Raw genomic sequence first — 15,083 nt, 5'->3', positions numbered from 1 at the left:
AGAACACATGTGTTCTTCAGGCACCTGTTGGTTAGTGTCCTGGAGCGTCACCTTGACTGAGGGTGTGTTTACAATCTGACTCCCCCCCGAAACAACAGCTGAATGTGTCCACCTGCCTGCTAAAGACCCCCCAAGCTGCAGTGCAGTATGTGAAGGTTTTCCAGACTGTGTGTGCTCAAACTGTCACTGCTCTGTATAAACTAGCTATGCATTAAAATGCCTGTTAAACACATTTCTCTGTGCACAGTAGCCATACCAATTATTGTCCATGAAGGGCAGCCTTGAGGCCAACTGCACAAGCTCACAGAAGTGTTGAGTCATATGAAATCACAGACTACTCGCGTCATTGCAGAGCAAGGTGAGTGTTTAGCTCTTGAGACAGTCAGACGAGAGAGGTTTGCAGTCATTGTTTACACTGTAGGTTTACTGTATATTGTTTTGTTAGATAACATTTTCTGGAGCTGAATGGATTTAAAGTGAGGGATCTGATAGCTGAGCGACTGCCTAGGGATGAGGTCATTTAGGATAATGCTCAATTGTTATTTGCCTTCTGTGTGCTTTCATGTGTGACGTGTTGTGGTGCTCGGAGCCTTGCAGCTTGATTTGACTTTGACTTTTTTCTGATCCTCTCTTCTCTCTATCTCTCTCTCTCTATAAGGCTTATCATTAGAGCTATTCTTAGCTACATTTATCAGTGCTGCCATTCCAAGGGCAACTCCACAGATGTTTAAAGGCTTTTAATAGCTCATTGTATAAACAAGTATCTCAGATACACTGACACAGGGTCAGAAATTGACGGTTATTGTCATGAAGTTGATTTTTATGTGTTTGGTTGAAAATACAGCTTATACACATCAGGAATGAGAAACGGTATCGATCAGTATCATTATTGGTCAACATCACTGGATCAGATATTGGACAGATAAAAATGTAAAATCTGATACGATCTAAAAAATGATATTGCTTCATGCTTCATACATGCTTCACAGTGCAAATGTAAGTAAAAATCCTAGAAAGCATTTTGGTTGAGTTTTCTTTCAGCTGTTTATTTCATCTTTATGGGAGAACAGTATTACACAGAGAAGTATGTCTTTGAAATGATTCAGCACAAATGTGTTGATAACAGCTTAATAGTTCTTAAATGGTCTAAAATAACTGTATCGGACTAATATCAATATCAGTTGGTAGTATCGTCCTATCCCTACATACAGTGTTGGAGTGGGAAGAAAAGGAACTTAAAAAAATTAAACTGTATGATTGAATTTTTTATTTAGAGTGATACAGGCACAATCCCCTTGTTTGTAGTGGGATGTGCGGCACAGTTTTTTTAAAATCAGATTTCAGGGTTATATAGGGGATCTTTTCTTTTTAATGCATTCAGCAAGCAATGTAAATGAAAGAATGACTTGCGGAAATTCCTAACAGAGTGTTTACACAGGTGTCATCAGAAAGGAAGTGCAGGGTGGTAACAGCAGATGTGTGGTATTATTGGCTTGATGATGGCAGTTACTGTCAAGATATAATGAGCAGTTGTTCTATTTTATGGCGGACATTTTCAGAAGAGCACAGATGGCTCAATCGTAGCCATAACATTGTCCAAGAACCCGTGAGCCAGTATGCATTACACACTGACAGTGAAGCCTCAGAATGGAAGCTATCATTACCATCATTATTTATAACTCTGTCTCATCAGAACAGCATATTCTGTATTTTGTATAATTTTTTTTTAATTATAATTTTGAGTTGTATATTGTCTGATAGTCATGTGCTTAGACAAGGAATAACAACATCCACATTTGAAAGCCTTTGTATGATGCACCCACACATGGCAGTATCTTTCTCCAAATAGACCTATTTCTGAAGCCGTGTGAACACAGACTGTGTTTGATTGACATCTTCCATCTCCCAGAACCACTGAATGTCTACCTCATCTTAGGCTTTATTACCATGTGTGAAATAACCTGAGAACGTATACGGAATCTTTCAGTAGGAAGGAAGAAAGGAGAGAAATTATTTTTTTATTGCACTTTCAGCAGAGAAAAACAACACTTGCGTTTTATATTTCTTCTTCTTCAGATAATGACACTGCATTGAGGTTGTAAGGTTACTCTCTTCTTTAAGACCAGTTTAGTAATCCTTCACAGCTTTGAGTCGTGTGATGTCATAGGCCCCCTTTACACCTGGTGTTATGCGTTTTCTGTGATCAGATTGCAATTGGATAGTGCCTGACCACTATTAAGTAAAGGTGTAAATACATTCGAGGATGGATTGTCATTCGAACTGCGTCTCTGCTCGACCCACAACTACATGAGTGGCTGATGTGGACCCCAGACCTCTTGTTAATGCATGTGGGTGAAGTGCTATCTGATCACTATTCAATCACAGAAAACACATTCTAATGCCAGGTGTAAAGGCGACCATAAAGTCTTTACGTCCTTGGAATCAGGCATTTAACAGTAATGATAGTAACAAGTGTCATGGTAATAAGGCATTTTGTTTTCTAATGATGCAAAAAAATGGGTATAAATTGCTCTTACTAACTGTTTTATATCTTAAACCAATTTACAAAGGATTTTAGGGATCAAAAGAAAATAATTGGTATACTTCCCCCTTTGTTTATTAAAATATGCAATCATTTATTGCTTTTTTAAATAATTAATTTAACACACTCACTAATTAATTTGATTATGTGGAGCTGATGGATGTGCTGTTGAAATGAGCAATATTTGACCCCTTACTTATGTACTTGTGTGTCCTAAATGTCAGTTATTGAGGTCATCTGCACAGACATGAAGCTGATATTCAAATATGGACTTTGCATGGTGAGCTTAACTACAGCGTGGCAAATTACATCTAGCAACAGCCACATCTTTGCTTAACTCAGACGTCTTGTGAGGTTAAAAGAAAGGTTATTTTTCATGATTGTCCGAGCTGTTTCATCAGTTGACCTTAATATGTATTAAAAACTGGACATAAAGAAATCGCTGCTAACTACCAACTTTGACCCAATTTGATGTAAGGTTGCCTTGTTCTTCCTGACCTGACATGAGACTTGTTTTCTCTGGAGATAAATTACACACAGAAGTGTGACACTTGTGTTATTTGACTTAAAATAAATTCGATTCAATACGATTTATGAACATAAACGTACATTGATTTGGGAACTCAAAAAAGACATGTTACAATCCACACAAATACAGGCATTTTGGACACATACAAATGTAAGCAGTTTTTCATATAATATTGTTTACAACTTGATAACTATATGTCTCCTAAAAAAAAAAAATCAACTATGTTAATTCCTTGATATGCACAGATCAAATTACATGTATGAGTTTGAGAATCTTTCATACTGTCTTGGTTGTGGAAACTAAAACATATGGTCTTTATGTTGATGGAAATTTGCATGCAATTTTTAAGTGGTGAAAGATGAAAGCATATGCCTCCTTATCCTAACCACCGAGCTACAGGAAATGCATTTTGACATGGGTAACAGAGTTAAACACGAACACTAGCATCTGCTTTGAGTGAGGCTGGTGACCATGCAAAGCGTCTCCCAACTCCACATTCAAATCTTATTTAATCAGCTGCCCACAAATACAATGAATTTGCTTTACATGTGTTTCACATTTGTGACCCTTTTTAATGTAATCCATCATAATTTGGTGCTCCTAGGGAAACTGCAAAGATTGTGGGACGTGTGTTAAGAGAGGCAGTCAGATAGAGTGAGTGGAAAAGGAAGGAGACACAGGAAACGAGGGGAGTTGGGCATGTGGGATGTTGACCTAAAAGCAGTGTACTGTCCATCTATGGAGGATAAATCCATCAAGTACATGATTAAAAGCTAAGACTGTGTTTCATTCTCAGGGTTTGTTTCATGTTAAGTTCATGAACTTGAGCACGTGAACCCTCACATCTTACTTCTTGTGACAGGTCTGTGCTTTATGGTGGTAAGGAATAGCTTTCGTGTAGCATAGGTTACATTAAAACAAATGTCCCAGAAACAGCACAGCTGGTAAATGGAGGATTTTTCAAATGAACTGATATTCTCTGTAAAGAAAACCCAGTGATACAGTGGAGAAAGTGATATCATTGTTTGGTACTTGGCAGGTGATAGCTGGAATGGCGTTGAACTCTGCATGTGATCCTGAGTCCTGGTTACTCTGTAAATGTTTGTGTGAATGGTAGTGTTTATGTATCATGTGAGAAAACATGCTTATAAAGGATTTAACGGGCTGTAATATACAATGTGGTACATAATTGTATACAGTATGTGCCTGAACTTTTTATGCTTACTGTGTGAAACTTGAGTTAAATGGGGTACTGTCTGTCAGAAATGCCAGTTTGGTCATGTAGTGTTACATTTACATAGGCAATGTAGACGATTGAAACACTGCAATCTTTACAACAGATCTCTAAATATGCTTTCACAAGAGCATACTTAGCTTTCTGTGTGCTGCCTTTCAGTTTACTAGGTAAAAATGATCAGATTCCTGTTCTATGATGTATTGTATATTTTAAATTAAAACAAAGAATGTTTGCATGATAACAGTTAATACAAACTTAATGGTGTACCTGCAATTGCTGGGATGGCAACTTATGATTATTGTTTATGTTTTGCACTTTACAGATCTCAAAGTGATGCATTTACATCTCGCTGAGACAAATTTTAAAGTCTGGAGTAATTGTCATGTTTTTGAGGAGGAGACCAGTTAATGTGTGGCAACCTGCAAATGATTTACAGTTGGGTGAGCTCTGGTGTTTACAGGCAAGTTCAATGGCATAAAACATTAAGATTTAAGGAGCTGTGAGATGCACTGCCGTCTGCTCACAGTGTGGTTCAAGTGAAGGGCATAATAAGATGGAGCAGACAAGGATGCGGCCCGTCTAAGCATGTTGTACTTGCTTGAGATGGAGCACAGTGTTCGGAGAAATATAATCACGGTGATGGGAGTGTGGACATTTGAGCTGACTGAAGATGATTACATTTATATGAGCCATATCAGGACGACTGCCACTCAGCATCACTTCCTGTCCGACAGAGTGCAGCAGAATTATTCTTGTGGACGAGTTAATGCATTCTGTGATGAGACTAGTCAGTATTATGACTCATTTCAGGAACATTTTGTTGTTCTCTTACGTCCACGAAAATGTGTCCAACATTCAAGGTCATATGGAAGAAAATGTTTTCAGTCTAGAAATTGCACTCCATTTCATCTAATTTGAAGAATGCCAATTTAACAGCACAGCTGTGGTTTTGCTGGTTTTGATCGGGGCACTTGATAAAAGCAATGTATGAAAGAAGATTTGAAAACAAAACAAGTATTTAGAAACCCTGTGTTTCAGCTTCTTACTGTGTTACTAATGTACTGCAGGGTACTTCAGACCCCATGCCTTGATTTATTAAGGCGTGTTACATCACAGATTCTCATAAACAGGAGGATTTGAGGAACTGGTGACGCTCATGTGCTTTTACTGCTGGCACTCAGCAGTAGACCGACTGAAACCACTATGTTGTTAAGCATGAAATGAGGAGGGAAATTGAACTCACCCTGAATCTTTATGAAAACCACAACAAATTCGTGTTGGAGTCAGTGTTCACATACAGCTAAGTGCCTTTCTTATCCCCTCTGGTGATCTCATTGTATTATATGGCAGTAATGTTCACATTGAAAATTGCTACTTTACCTTGTAGATATAAAGCCTTGTGTCAGGAAGATTATATGGCTGTCGTCTTTACACTTTGGTACAACATCATATCAGTGATGAGACGTAAACTGCTTACCTTGAGAATAATCTGTTGTCTTCTACATATGAGTCTTTGTAATGTCTTTCTTTTCACTTGGTGTATTATGTAAAAAAACAACTTCTCCTCTCCTCTTTCAATACACTGGGTGGGGCTCCTAAAAGATGCCCTATCAAATATTAAACACACCCAAGTCTCTGCTCGCGTCATCCACACACCCATCTGCACACACACACACACCGCGTTTCACATACAAACAGGCACACGTGTAGTTTGCCAGGCACCAGAGAGACATAGAGGAAACTGCATTCTTGGTTTATTTTTTATTGAATCCATTGAATCTGCTGGATATGATTGGACATGACAACTTTAGTTCACTGAGTCAAGGTAATATTTTGAATGTACTTTTTAAGCCAGCACATGTGAATGCCACTCACAGTTGAATTGCCATGGTGTTGTATTGTATACTCTTGATGAAACAGCTTGTTAGCACCTTAGCTTTCTTTGACTTGTATCTACTCACTGTTTCCTGTGTTGGTTTCTGTCATTTGATCTACCACAGTTGGCATACAGCATTAACCAAAGGCTGTATGCTGTCTCAGTAGATTAGCACCACAGCATTGGTGTAGATCAGCCCAGTATGGCTTTCACTCAATACACATTAGCCCAGCGTCAGAGTTGCTTTCATCCACGCCTCATTCTATTAGCCGGTTCTAATGGCACTCTGTTAATCTCTTCAGGGAGCCAGCTATGGGCCACCACATCCCTGTCCAGATGACTGACCTAGTTATTACTCCACTGAGACACTGGACTCACTGGATTTCATTTAGATTCAGTGGGCAATTTATACATTTGAGTCTTCCTTTTTTCAGATTGGACAATTTTAAAGAATTGGCCTTTTTGGTCTTAGTTTAAACATGACCCCTCATTTGCTGAGACAGGATTGAAACTGCTGTTGGAACAGTTATGTGTATGTTATGGCTGTGGTTAATTCCCTTTACAGATGTCTGGATGACAGGGGTTATATTACTATTGATCTGTGTAATTGATTCTCTACAAAATGAAAAATGTATTTCCTGATGAGTTGCATCCTAATTATGTGTGTTGGATAATTTCCTCATCTTTCCTCTTCCACTCCATCCAACCTGCTTGTTTTCCACACTCTCTCCTAAATCTGTAATAAAAAGAGAAAAGATCTTGGGTTGTTGGTTCTAGCTGTATCTAATTTAATAATCAGTGTAGACTTTGCTGAGATTGTCTACCCTAGCAAAAACCACAGAATTGCATAAAACTACATTTAATGATCTTGGGCTATTTAAAATATTTTTTTGTAGATAAATCTGTCCTTGTTTTGAAAGTAATGAGTCATATCACAGTGGGTAACACATAATAACTTTGTTTGGTACTTTTTCTCAAAATCTCTAATATTCATACTGCGCTAAGAGGAATGTGAATATACTGTATATAGTATAATAATATACAATTAAATAATTATGTTTCTTTGGAAAATAAACAACAAAAACAAAAACAAAAAATGACATCAGCAATTTACTATTGACATGAATAATAATGCTAACTTGCTTCTATTTGTAAGTGTTAATCTATATTTTGGGACATTTTGCGACTAAAGCTTATTTTCATCAATTAATTAATTAGTTGTTTGGTCCATAAAATGTCTTGTTTTGTCTATAGACCAAAATGATTCAGTTTTAACTATTTCCTTGTTATATTGTTATATTCATATTTAAGTGGCTTGTTTAATTACTGAAAAACACTCAAACCAATTAATTGATTAATGTATTAATAATGTGCTTACAAGGAAATACAGAACTATATGAACCCCAAGAAATCCATTTCCTCCTTGGCCTCCCTCATATCATATCCATCTCAGATGAAAATAAAAGCCTCCTGTCCTGAATCTTTCAAAACTTAAGGAAAGTGAACTGGAATGATGAATGTAGCATGACATGTTGCTATGCTGAGAAGTAGAGCTGCAGCTTTGTAATGATGGGGAGCTATGAGCATGAGGAGACAGAGCAGCCCTCCATTTATGCATAGCCCCAATGACCCAGTAGATCATTGTGCTTAGGTTGTCTTATACTATCTGCATCCATCCTGCTACTCCTGAAGAATACATCTTGGTAGTCTGTGTACATATATGGGCCAAAAGTGAATTCTTTGCGATATGAGTTCACTCTTGCAGGCCCAAATGTTTTGTGTCTATGCAAGGTGCGTTTTGTCCTCTGAGGTGGAAAAGAAATAAGGCTAAATAGCCTCACTGCGAAGAAATTGAAAGCTCCCATTCTATGAATGACAGGTAGTAAGAAAGGATTTCTCATTCTTTCTGTATTTAAAATCTGTCTCCGGGACACATTTTTTATTTTAATTTTGCTGTTTTTAATGACTATAACACTACATAAAATAAAATATAAATGGTGAAACTTTATTCTTGGAAACACCATTTGGTTCAGACAGTCTTTGTTAATAGTTTTTCTTTATATGACTTTATACATATATATTTACAAGACGTATTATGGGTCTTGGTTTATATAGAGTTTAATCCAGGCCTTGTACTTGACAGTTATGGAGCTTTGGGATATTTATTTACTGTACTGTACTCTGGGGGAAGGGGCAGATTTGAGCGCGTGACAGATGGCCTGCAAGGGTTTCTGCCCTGCCTCTGAATATGTGTCAGTCACAGGGGATCTTTTTTTTTCATCCCAGCTAACCTTTGTCTTTGTCCTAGTATTCAAAATTGGACTGAGAGTTAACAGTATTATATTTTTCCCTTTTCCCTTTTCTGGTTTGAAATTTAGTGCATTAGTTTGAAAGACACTTCACACATCATTGTGTTTGGCATTGGGACCTAAGCTGTGATAATGTGACTTTTATTGCAAAAATACATTGCTTGTGATGGCATACTGTAGTTTTAGTAGTTTTTTCTTCAGAGACCATTGTTAAGAAAGTCATTATCAAAAATTATTTTTTTTTGTAATGCAGCATTCAACATTTGTATTGTTTACTAGTCTAATACTAATAGATTATCTTATTATTATTTGTGGTACCATATTAAATGTTTTACAAGTTTTAGTGCATATAGGATGTGTTGTAAATATGGGATTTTGTAGAAAAGACTGTATAATGTACATTGTTCAAAACAAAGTGAACGAAACAATAACATCTGACGTTGGGACAGAAATCGTCCAGAGGCTGGGTGATGAGTGAGATGACCCAGATGAATAAAAATTGCACTTAGCAGTTTGCCAATAGCTATGTGTCATTCTTGAGATGAATGAATGTTAAGAGGTTGTGGGGCCATTGGCAGGAAAATCTAGTTGCTACCGCAGACATCCACGGTTGCCACCCCCTCCCTAGGGCAAAGAGGCTTTGGTTGACCTGCTTGCACATGCTGACCTGATTTTGTATGTAATTGTGGGTTTTTTGTGTGTGTCCTCATGCATGTTTATGAAGCAGATTAGAATGGTGGAATGGCCAGACAATAATGTGGAGACTGGTGAGTGTGTCTTTTAGATTGTAGACACTGGTGTTTGTGCTTGAGAATGTGGGCCAATATGGTATGATCTTAAGGAGACTCACATTGTAACTCAACAAGCCTCCCCTAACTGCTCAGTGGATTATTTTTGGTTATCTCTTTTTGTATCTTTGTATCAGTTCAAGTGATCCTCTCATTCAGGTATAACTGTTCTATCTTTTGTGGTGCAACAACACAGCTGGCATTTCTTAACAGTTAATTGGTAGCTATGAATATTTATTTTAGTTGATGCAACAGTGCGTTACTTTTTTAGTAACAGCTTTTTTTTCCTCATGTAGATGGGTTGAATTTTTGCTTACTGCACCAACCATGTGGATTGTTTCATCTCTTTAATTCATAATGTTTCAGCCATAGCCACATGCATGAGATATGCAGGTGCACCATTAACACACTTGTCACATGCCTCACTGGAATTGAATGAAACTAACAATGAGTGAAAGGAAACAGCCATGCTCTTCCTCTGTTGGCTTTCCATGCTATACATCCTCCATTCATTGTTGGCTACAATCCCAGCACTGCTGCCTTTGTTGGCCAGACATGTCGGTACATACTCGTGTCAGCTACAGGTCATGTCATGTGAAAAACCCATTTAGTCTTGTTACTCTAATGCTCTATTACTATATATTAAGTTCTTATCAAGAATGTTGTGTTTGTTCCTTAAATTTACCTTCACGTATTGCAAGCTTACATGTATTAGCTGAATAACAAAATATATATATATATTTTTTTTTTACAAAGCATGACCTGATGTTGCCATTTTGGTGCCCTAGGTGAGATAAGGATTTGGTTCCGATTTCACCACATTTCCCAGCGTTACTGCCACATTACCACCCTTCTCACTCATTAGTGGTGTAATTGCTATAGCATAAGTCATTATCCCCAATACTCACTTTAATATAAGTACATTGCCATATGTTTAAGCAACAGTTACCCAAATAGTTTGCGACTGGCCATTCAAATGTATGTCCTTTTACAGCTGTCATTGCAGCATCATCATTTACATTAACTGAATTGCTACTTTTAGGTAGCTAGCTAAAACAAAGGAAATATCTACAAACAAATGTATCTTAATATATAAAAACATCTCAATGGACACTTACTTTAAGTGTCCATTGGGCTTACTTTACCTCCTAATTTCTTTGTTGGTTCCTTGTGCACTTTGAGGCACTCTTGCATCAACTCCTGGCATTCTGTTCCCCAAACAACCTAGCATATGTGACTTGTATGTATGGCTAATTTGTGACCTAGCAGCATAAAGACAGAGTCTCATTCAGCCTCATGTGATCATGTGCATGCATCAAGACAGACTTGCCGTGACAAAGTCTTTAAGTTACACTCTAAACTGGCAGATTAATCCCTAATGATCCTCAAAGATCGTAGACGTGTGAACAGGATTGCCCTTGTTAAAATAACCATAACACATTCAGTACAATGAACTTGGCTGAGTGATTGAGAACTTTTGAGATGTATTATTTTGTGTATTAATATAAAGTAAAGGCTGAATCTCAGTTGTGCAGTTTGACAGTGATAAGTCAAAAATATTGGTTTGGGTCATTTTATTTGACTTCTAGCTTTAGGTAGTAATAGAAAAGCTATACAGCTGTGTGACAGCTGTTTGTATTAGTGAAGAGTTTTAAGGACTGAATAAGTCTATCGAAGTATCTGTCAGGGTCCCAAGGTAAAACATGTAAACTTAAATTTAATCTCCTGTTCTATCTTTCTGTTTATTCTTTTTCCAGTTGTGAGTGATTCCATCCTCACCCATGCCTTTGTTGGCATCTAATGGAAAGAAAAGCATCAATCAAGTCTGCCATGGTATCCAGACTGCCTAAGTTCGGTGGACGCTCGTCGAGCAGTGGTGCTAATCCCTTGTCTAATGGTTCCACCCAGGCAACTACTCCTCCCCAGGATGATAAAACTATTCCCCCAGGATCACAGCCAAATGGTGGGATTTGTGCCTCTCCCTTGTCCTTCAAATGGAAGAGAGATGGGGGGTTGACCCTCTCCAGCCCCACTAGCCCTGCTCAAAGAGATGAAGAAAAGTCTCAGATGCAGCTTCCCTTGTTGGAAAAGGAGGTAAAGAATAGGTCTCCAGGTGTACCCAAGACTCGGAGGTCTGGTACTTTGATGGTTGCTGTGTCTAGTCCCAAAGCCATCCCCAAGCAATCCTCAACGATGAGTCCCAAAGTAGGGACTAAGCTAGGCCAGAGCCCATTAAATAGAGCTCCGAAATTTGCTCATACTGGTTCCAACATTCCTGCAAGGACAGGGTCAGAGTCCCGCCTTGTGCGGCCAAAGTTGGGATCTGGTGCTGCTCGAAGCAGCTCCCAAGACAGCCTGTCCCAGTCCAGTGACAGCCTGAAGTCTTTAACCACGGACAACATGGTGCGTTCTAATAGCTTTACTCACTTCAAGCAGATTCCGTCTCCCACTACCCAGACAATGACCCGATCTTTCTCCTTCAACCGTGCTGTGGAGCTAGCCAAACCTCTGGCCAACACACAACTACGGCCTCCTTGCAGTTCTTTTCTCAAACCACCTCAGCTGAGCAATGGGAGAGTGGGTTTGGGACTTAGATGCCGAAATGGCAACCTGGGAGGTTCAGAAGGTCTAGATAGTGGACATGGAGTTCTTCAGTATAGCAGAAATCAATCTGCCTCCTCTCGAACTACCTCCTCGATCCCCCAAGCACCCATTACTCCGAGTGCTCTCAAGAAGCCTCTGTTCCCTAGTTGTGTGCTGACCAAGTCAGTGGGCAACAATATGGGGCCTTTGGATTTCAGGCTGGCCAGATCTGCACAGGCCATACAGCAAAAGCCTCTTTTTTCAGGTAGGATCAAGGGGGAAATAAAATCTCCTGAGTGTGGAGAGCTATTAGATTTTGAGACAAATGGTGAGGCTAAAACAACAGACTCTCCAAGTGACAGTGATGCAAGCTCTGGAGATGGTGGAGCAATAGTAGGAGGAAGTGATGCATTCAGGCAAAGCATGAGCCAGGCAGCAGGTGAGACCATTGAGGACATGTCCTTATCCTCTGCCTCGTCTATAGATAGAGGTGAAACCAGTGAAGAGCTTCTAGATGACTTTGACAGTATGAGAGATGCACTCAGTGATGGGGATGTGCCTGACAATAGGAAAGTTGGTGCTACCACCCAAACCCGTCTACACAGCCCTCTTAATGAAACCATTGAATGGGACACAACAGACCTGAAAGGTAAATAAAGAGTATTAAAGGGAGAGTCAAAAAAATTGTATGTCATTATCTTGTCATTTTGTTTCCCTGAGTTTCTCCATCTTTTTAAGGACATGAAGAAAAAAGCCCCATGCAAGACTCCCAGGGACCATTGCTTTTCTCTCCAGAGCATGGTGATATTCCCCATTCTTCATCTGTAGAGCTGTCACCTTCCAACAGTTCTGGTGGAACTTACATGTGGGATGAGGAGCCTTTTGTGAGTCATGGGAGTCATCCATTAGATAGCTTTGACGATTCAGAGCTCAACAGCATGGTGAGTCTCTGTTTGCACAACAATGCAAAAAAATAAAAATACAGCCTTATACACACTACAACACAGTTTATTAGTTTCAAATGTGATATGGTATCATTTCTCAACACTTTCAGTTTAGCTAATACAGAACTAAACACTCCTATTGCAGTCTCTATCAATACACACTCATGCACTATTCCTAACTTACGATCTTCTGGCAGATTGTTCTGTGACATTTTTCTGAGCGGGAAAGTGGTGGAAGGAAGCCAAATCCCTTTAGCACTGATGCTTACACTTAGGCTAAAAACATCCTAAGTTAACTTTGAGAACATTCAAAGCTGTTGCAGTTTTAAGTGATTGGAAGTTGGCAAGGAAGAGGCTTGTATGAGAAGTGGGTTCATCAAAATGCAATATATTTTTAAGAGAGAGAGAGATGTTATGAAGTGAGGTGTAAAGGTTGTGAGACCTTAAGAATGATGTGCACATTACTCATAGAATTATTCTTCCAATGCTATGGGCACTACATACCAAAACTAATCCTCAGTCTGTAATTTTAAATTTATCTGTGAAAAATTAAAAAGCTGGAGTGATATGGAATTCAAACATAGATTTGTTTGGTTGTACACAAGCAGTGTACAGTGATGTGATGGAAAGTAATTTTTATATTTTAAAACATAATGAAAGACGACACTCTTTTATAGAGTAGTAGAGAGTATATAAAAAATTATATAGCCCAAGGCTTTAAAACCTTACTCTTGTGTCATGAAGATGAATTTCCATTACTAAGGGGTAAACATTACTAATCTAATGAAACCCATCACCATGTGCATATGCTTTTTGTGCATGTTTCAGTGAAGTCTCCTGGTTACAGACTTAGACCTTTTAAAATGACGCACAGTAAATACCTTGGTCCACACAAGTTTCTTTATTGCATAAGTCCTTCTTCCTGTTATAATTTGGGACTTAATTAGCAGAACAAAGATTTAGAAGAAAAACAGTCTACCACTAACTCAACAGCTACACAGCAACAGCTTTGTGCCACAGCTTCTCTGCAGCTACAAGGAATTCTGACCTCCGACCACAAACTAATGTATGTGTTAATATAGCATTGTTGGCCTTTGCTTTGCTTCTGTATGTTCAGGAACCATGGCACCTGATCACAGGAATGCAATAAACAGCTTAACATGAGCTGGATAATAAATTGTATAATATGCCTTTTGTGTTTACGACATTTACCATGTGATATTAACACAATAGTCACTGCTTTTTTACCATGTTTACACAGTATGCCATGATGATGGTCAGTAGCTACTACCAAGTCAGCAGGAAAAGAGAGAGCGATGGGTGTGTTTTTTTATGTGTTTACTGCACACGTACCTTATCCATGTTTATGAGATTAAGAGGCATAGGCATTATTGAAATGATGGTTCCGATCACAACTTGTGTGTGTGTGTATATATATATTGTATATCGTAAGTCTTGTTCCTGGACAGTGTACCACAGTGCTACAAGTATGTGTTGAACTGAGGGACATTTATTTCCTGTGACATGATGAAAGGCTGTTATTGCATTTATTTTCTATTATTACCACCCTTTGGCCACTGCAATGAAACACAACACCACCGTGAAGAACTATGCATGTTGGCTGCCAAAATAATCTTGAATAAGCCCTCATCTCATCAATTTCTTAGTCGGGTACAAATAATTGGTTGAAGAGGGAGGGGGTTATATGACACTAATTTTGACAGTATGGTCTGATGGTGACTGTCGAGTGATTGAGAGCTAGATGGAAAAAGGGACTTCAAGACAATAAGGGTATAACAGAGAAAAAGAAATTATGAGAAAGACTTGGAGTCTGATTGCTGGTGTGTGGAGATCAGGTCTATGGGGAATCTGCCTTTGAGATGTTTAACTGAGCTGTTTGATTAGAGGAAATGGGCCCACTTATTGTAATTGGATGCAGTGAGCTCTCTGCCCCACCCCTTTCTTCTTTCTTTTTAATTTCCATCTGTTTTTCTCTTGCTCTCTCTTCTTTCCTTCTTCACTGAGTAAACAGTTTCTCTTAATGAGGAGAAGAAAACCATGAATCTAATTTTATAACAAAGCAGTGTCTGTGTCCAAGATGATTAGTAATTCTTGGGGATTTATTTCTCATAATCTACAGTATATGGTGTGTAACAGTGTGTGTCATTGTTGGTAGCTAAATGAGGTGCATTTTTAGTAGGATTTTGTTCCTCTCTTGGTTTTGTCTCAGTGAGTTAAGCCTTTTGCTCTGAATTAGATGCTGGGGAAAACTAAT

General features: G+C 38.6%; 1 protein-coding gene across 5 annotated transcripts in view; it reads left to right on the top strand.

Moving 5' to 3' along the window:
• The window catches only part of ccser2a (coiled-coil serine-rich protein 2a), a 48,888-nt gene that overhangs the window by 2,495 nt on the left and 31,310 nt on the right, over window positions 1-15,083 (top strand). For 3 of the 5 annotated variants that reach the window (XM_044052773.1, XM_044052777.1, XM_044052776.1), the window contains exons 2-3: window positions 11,039-12,513; window positions 12,603-12,805. In XM_044052773.1, the coding sequence (XP_043908708.1) occupies window positions 11,082-12,513; window positions 12,603-12,805 (1,635 nt within the window). In that variant the 5' untranslated portion in view covers window positions 11,039-11,081. Of the gene's footprint in view, window positions 1-247; window positions 359-5,963; window positions 6,134-11,038; window positions 12,514-12,602; window positions 12,806-15,083 lie in introns of those variants that run through there. The other 2 variants (XM_044052775.1, XM_044052774.1) reach the window with 2 other exon arrangements.

This window comes from Solea senegalensis, linkage group LG20, assembly GCF_019176455.1.
Source record: "Solea senegalensis isolate Sse05_10M linkage group LG20, IFAPA_SoseM_1, whole genome shotgun sequence".
Taxonomy (NCBI): Eukaryota; Metazoa; Chordata; class Actinopteri; order Pleuronectiformes; family Soleidae; genus Solea; species Solea senegalensis.
This window is presented reverse-complemented; position numbering and strand designations above follow the sequence as displayed.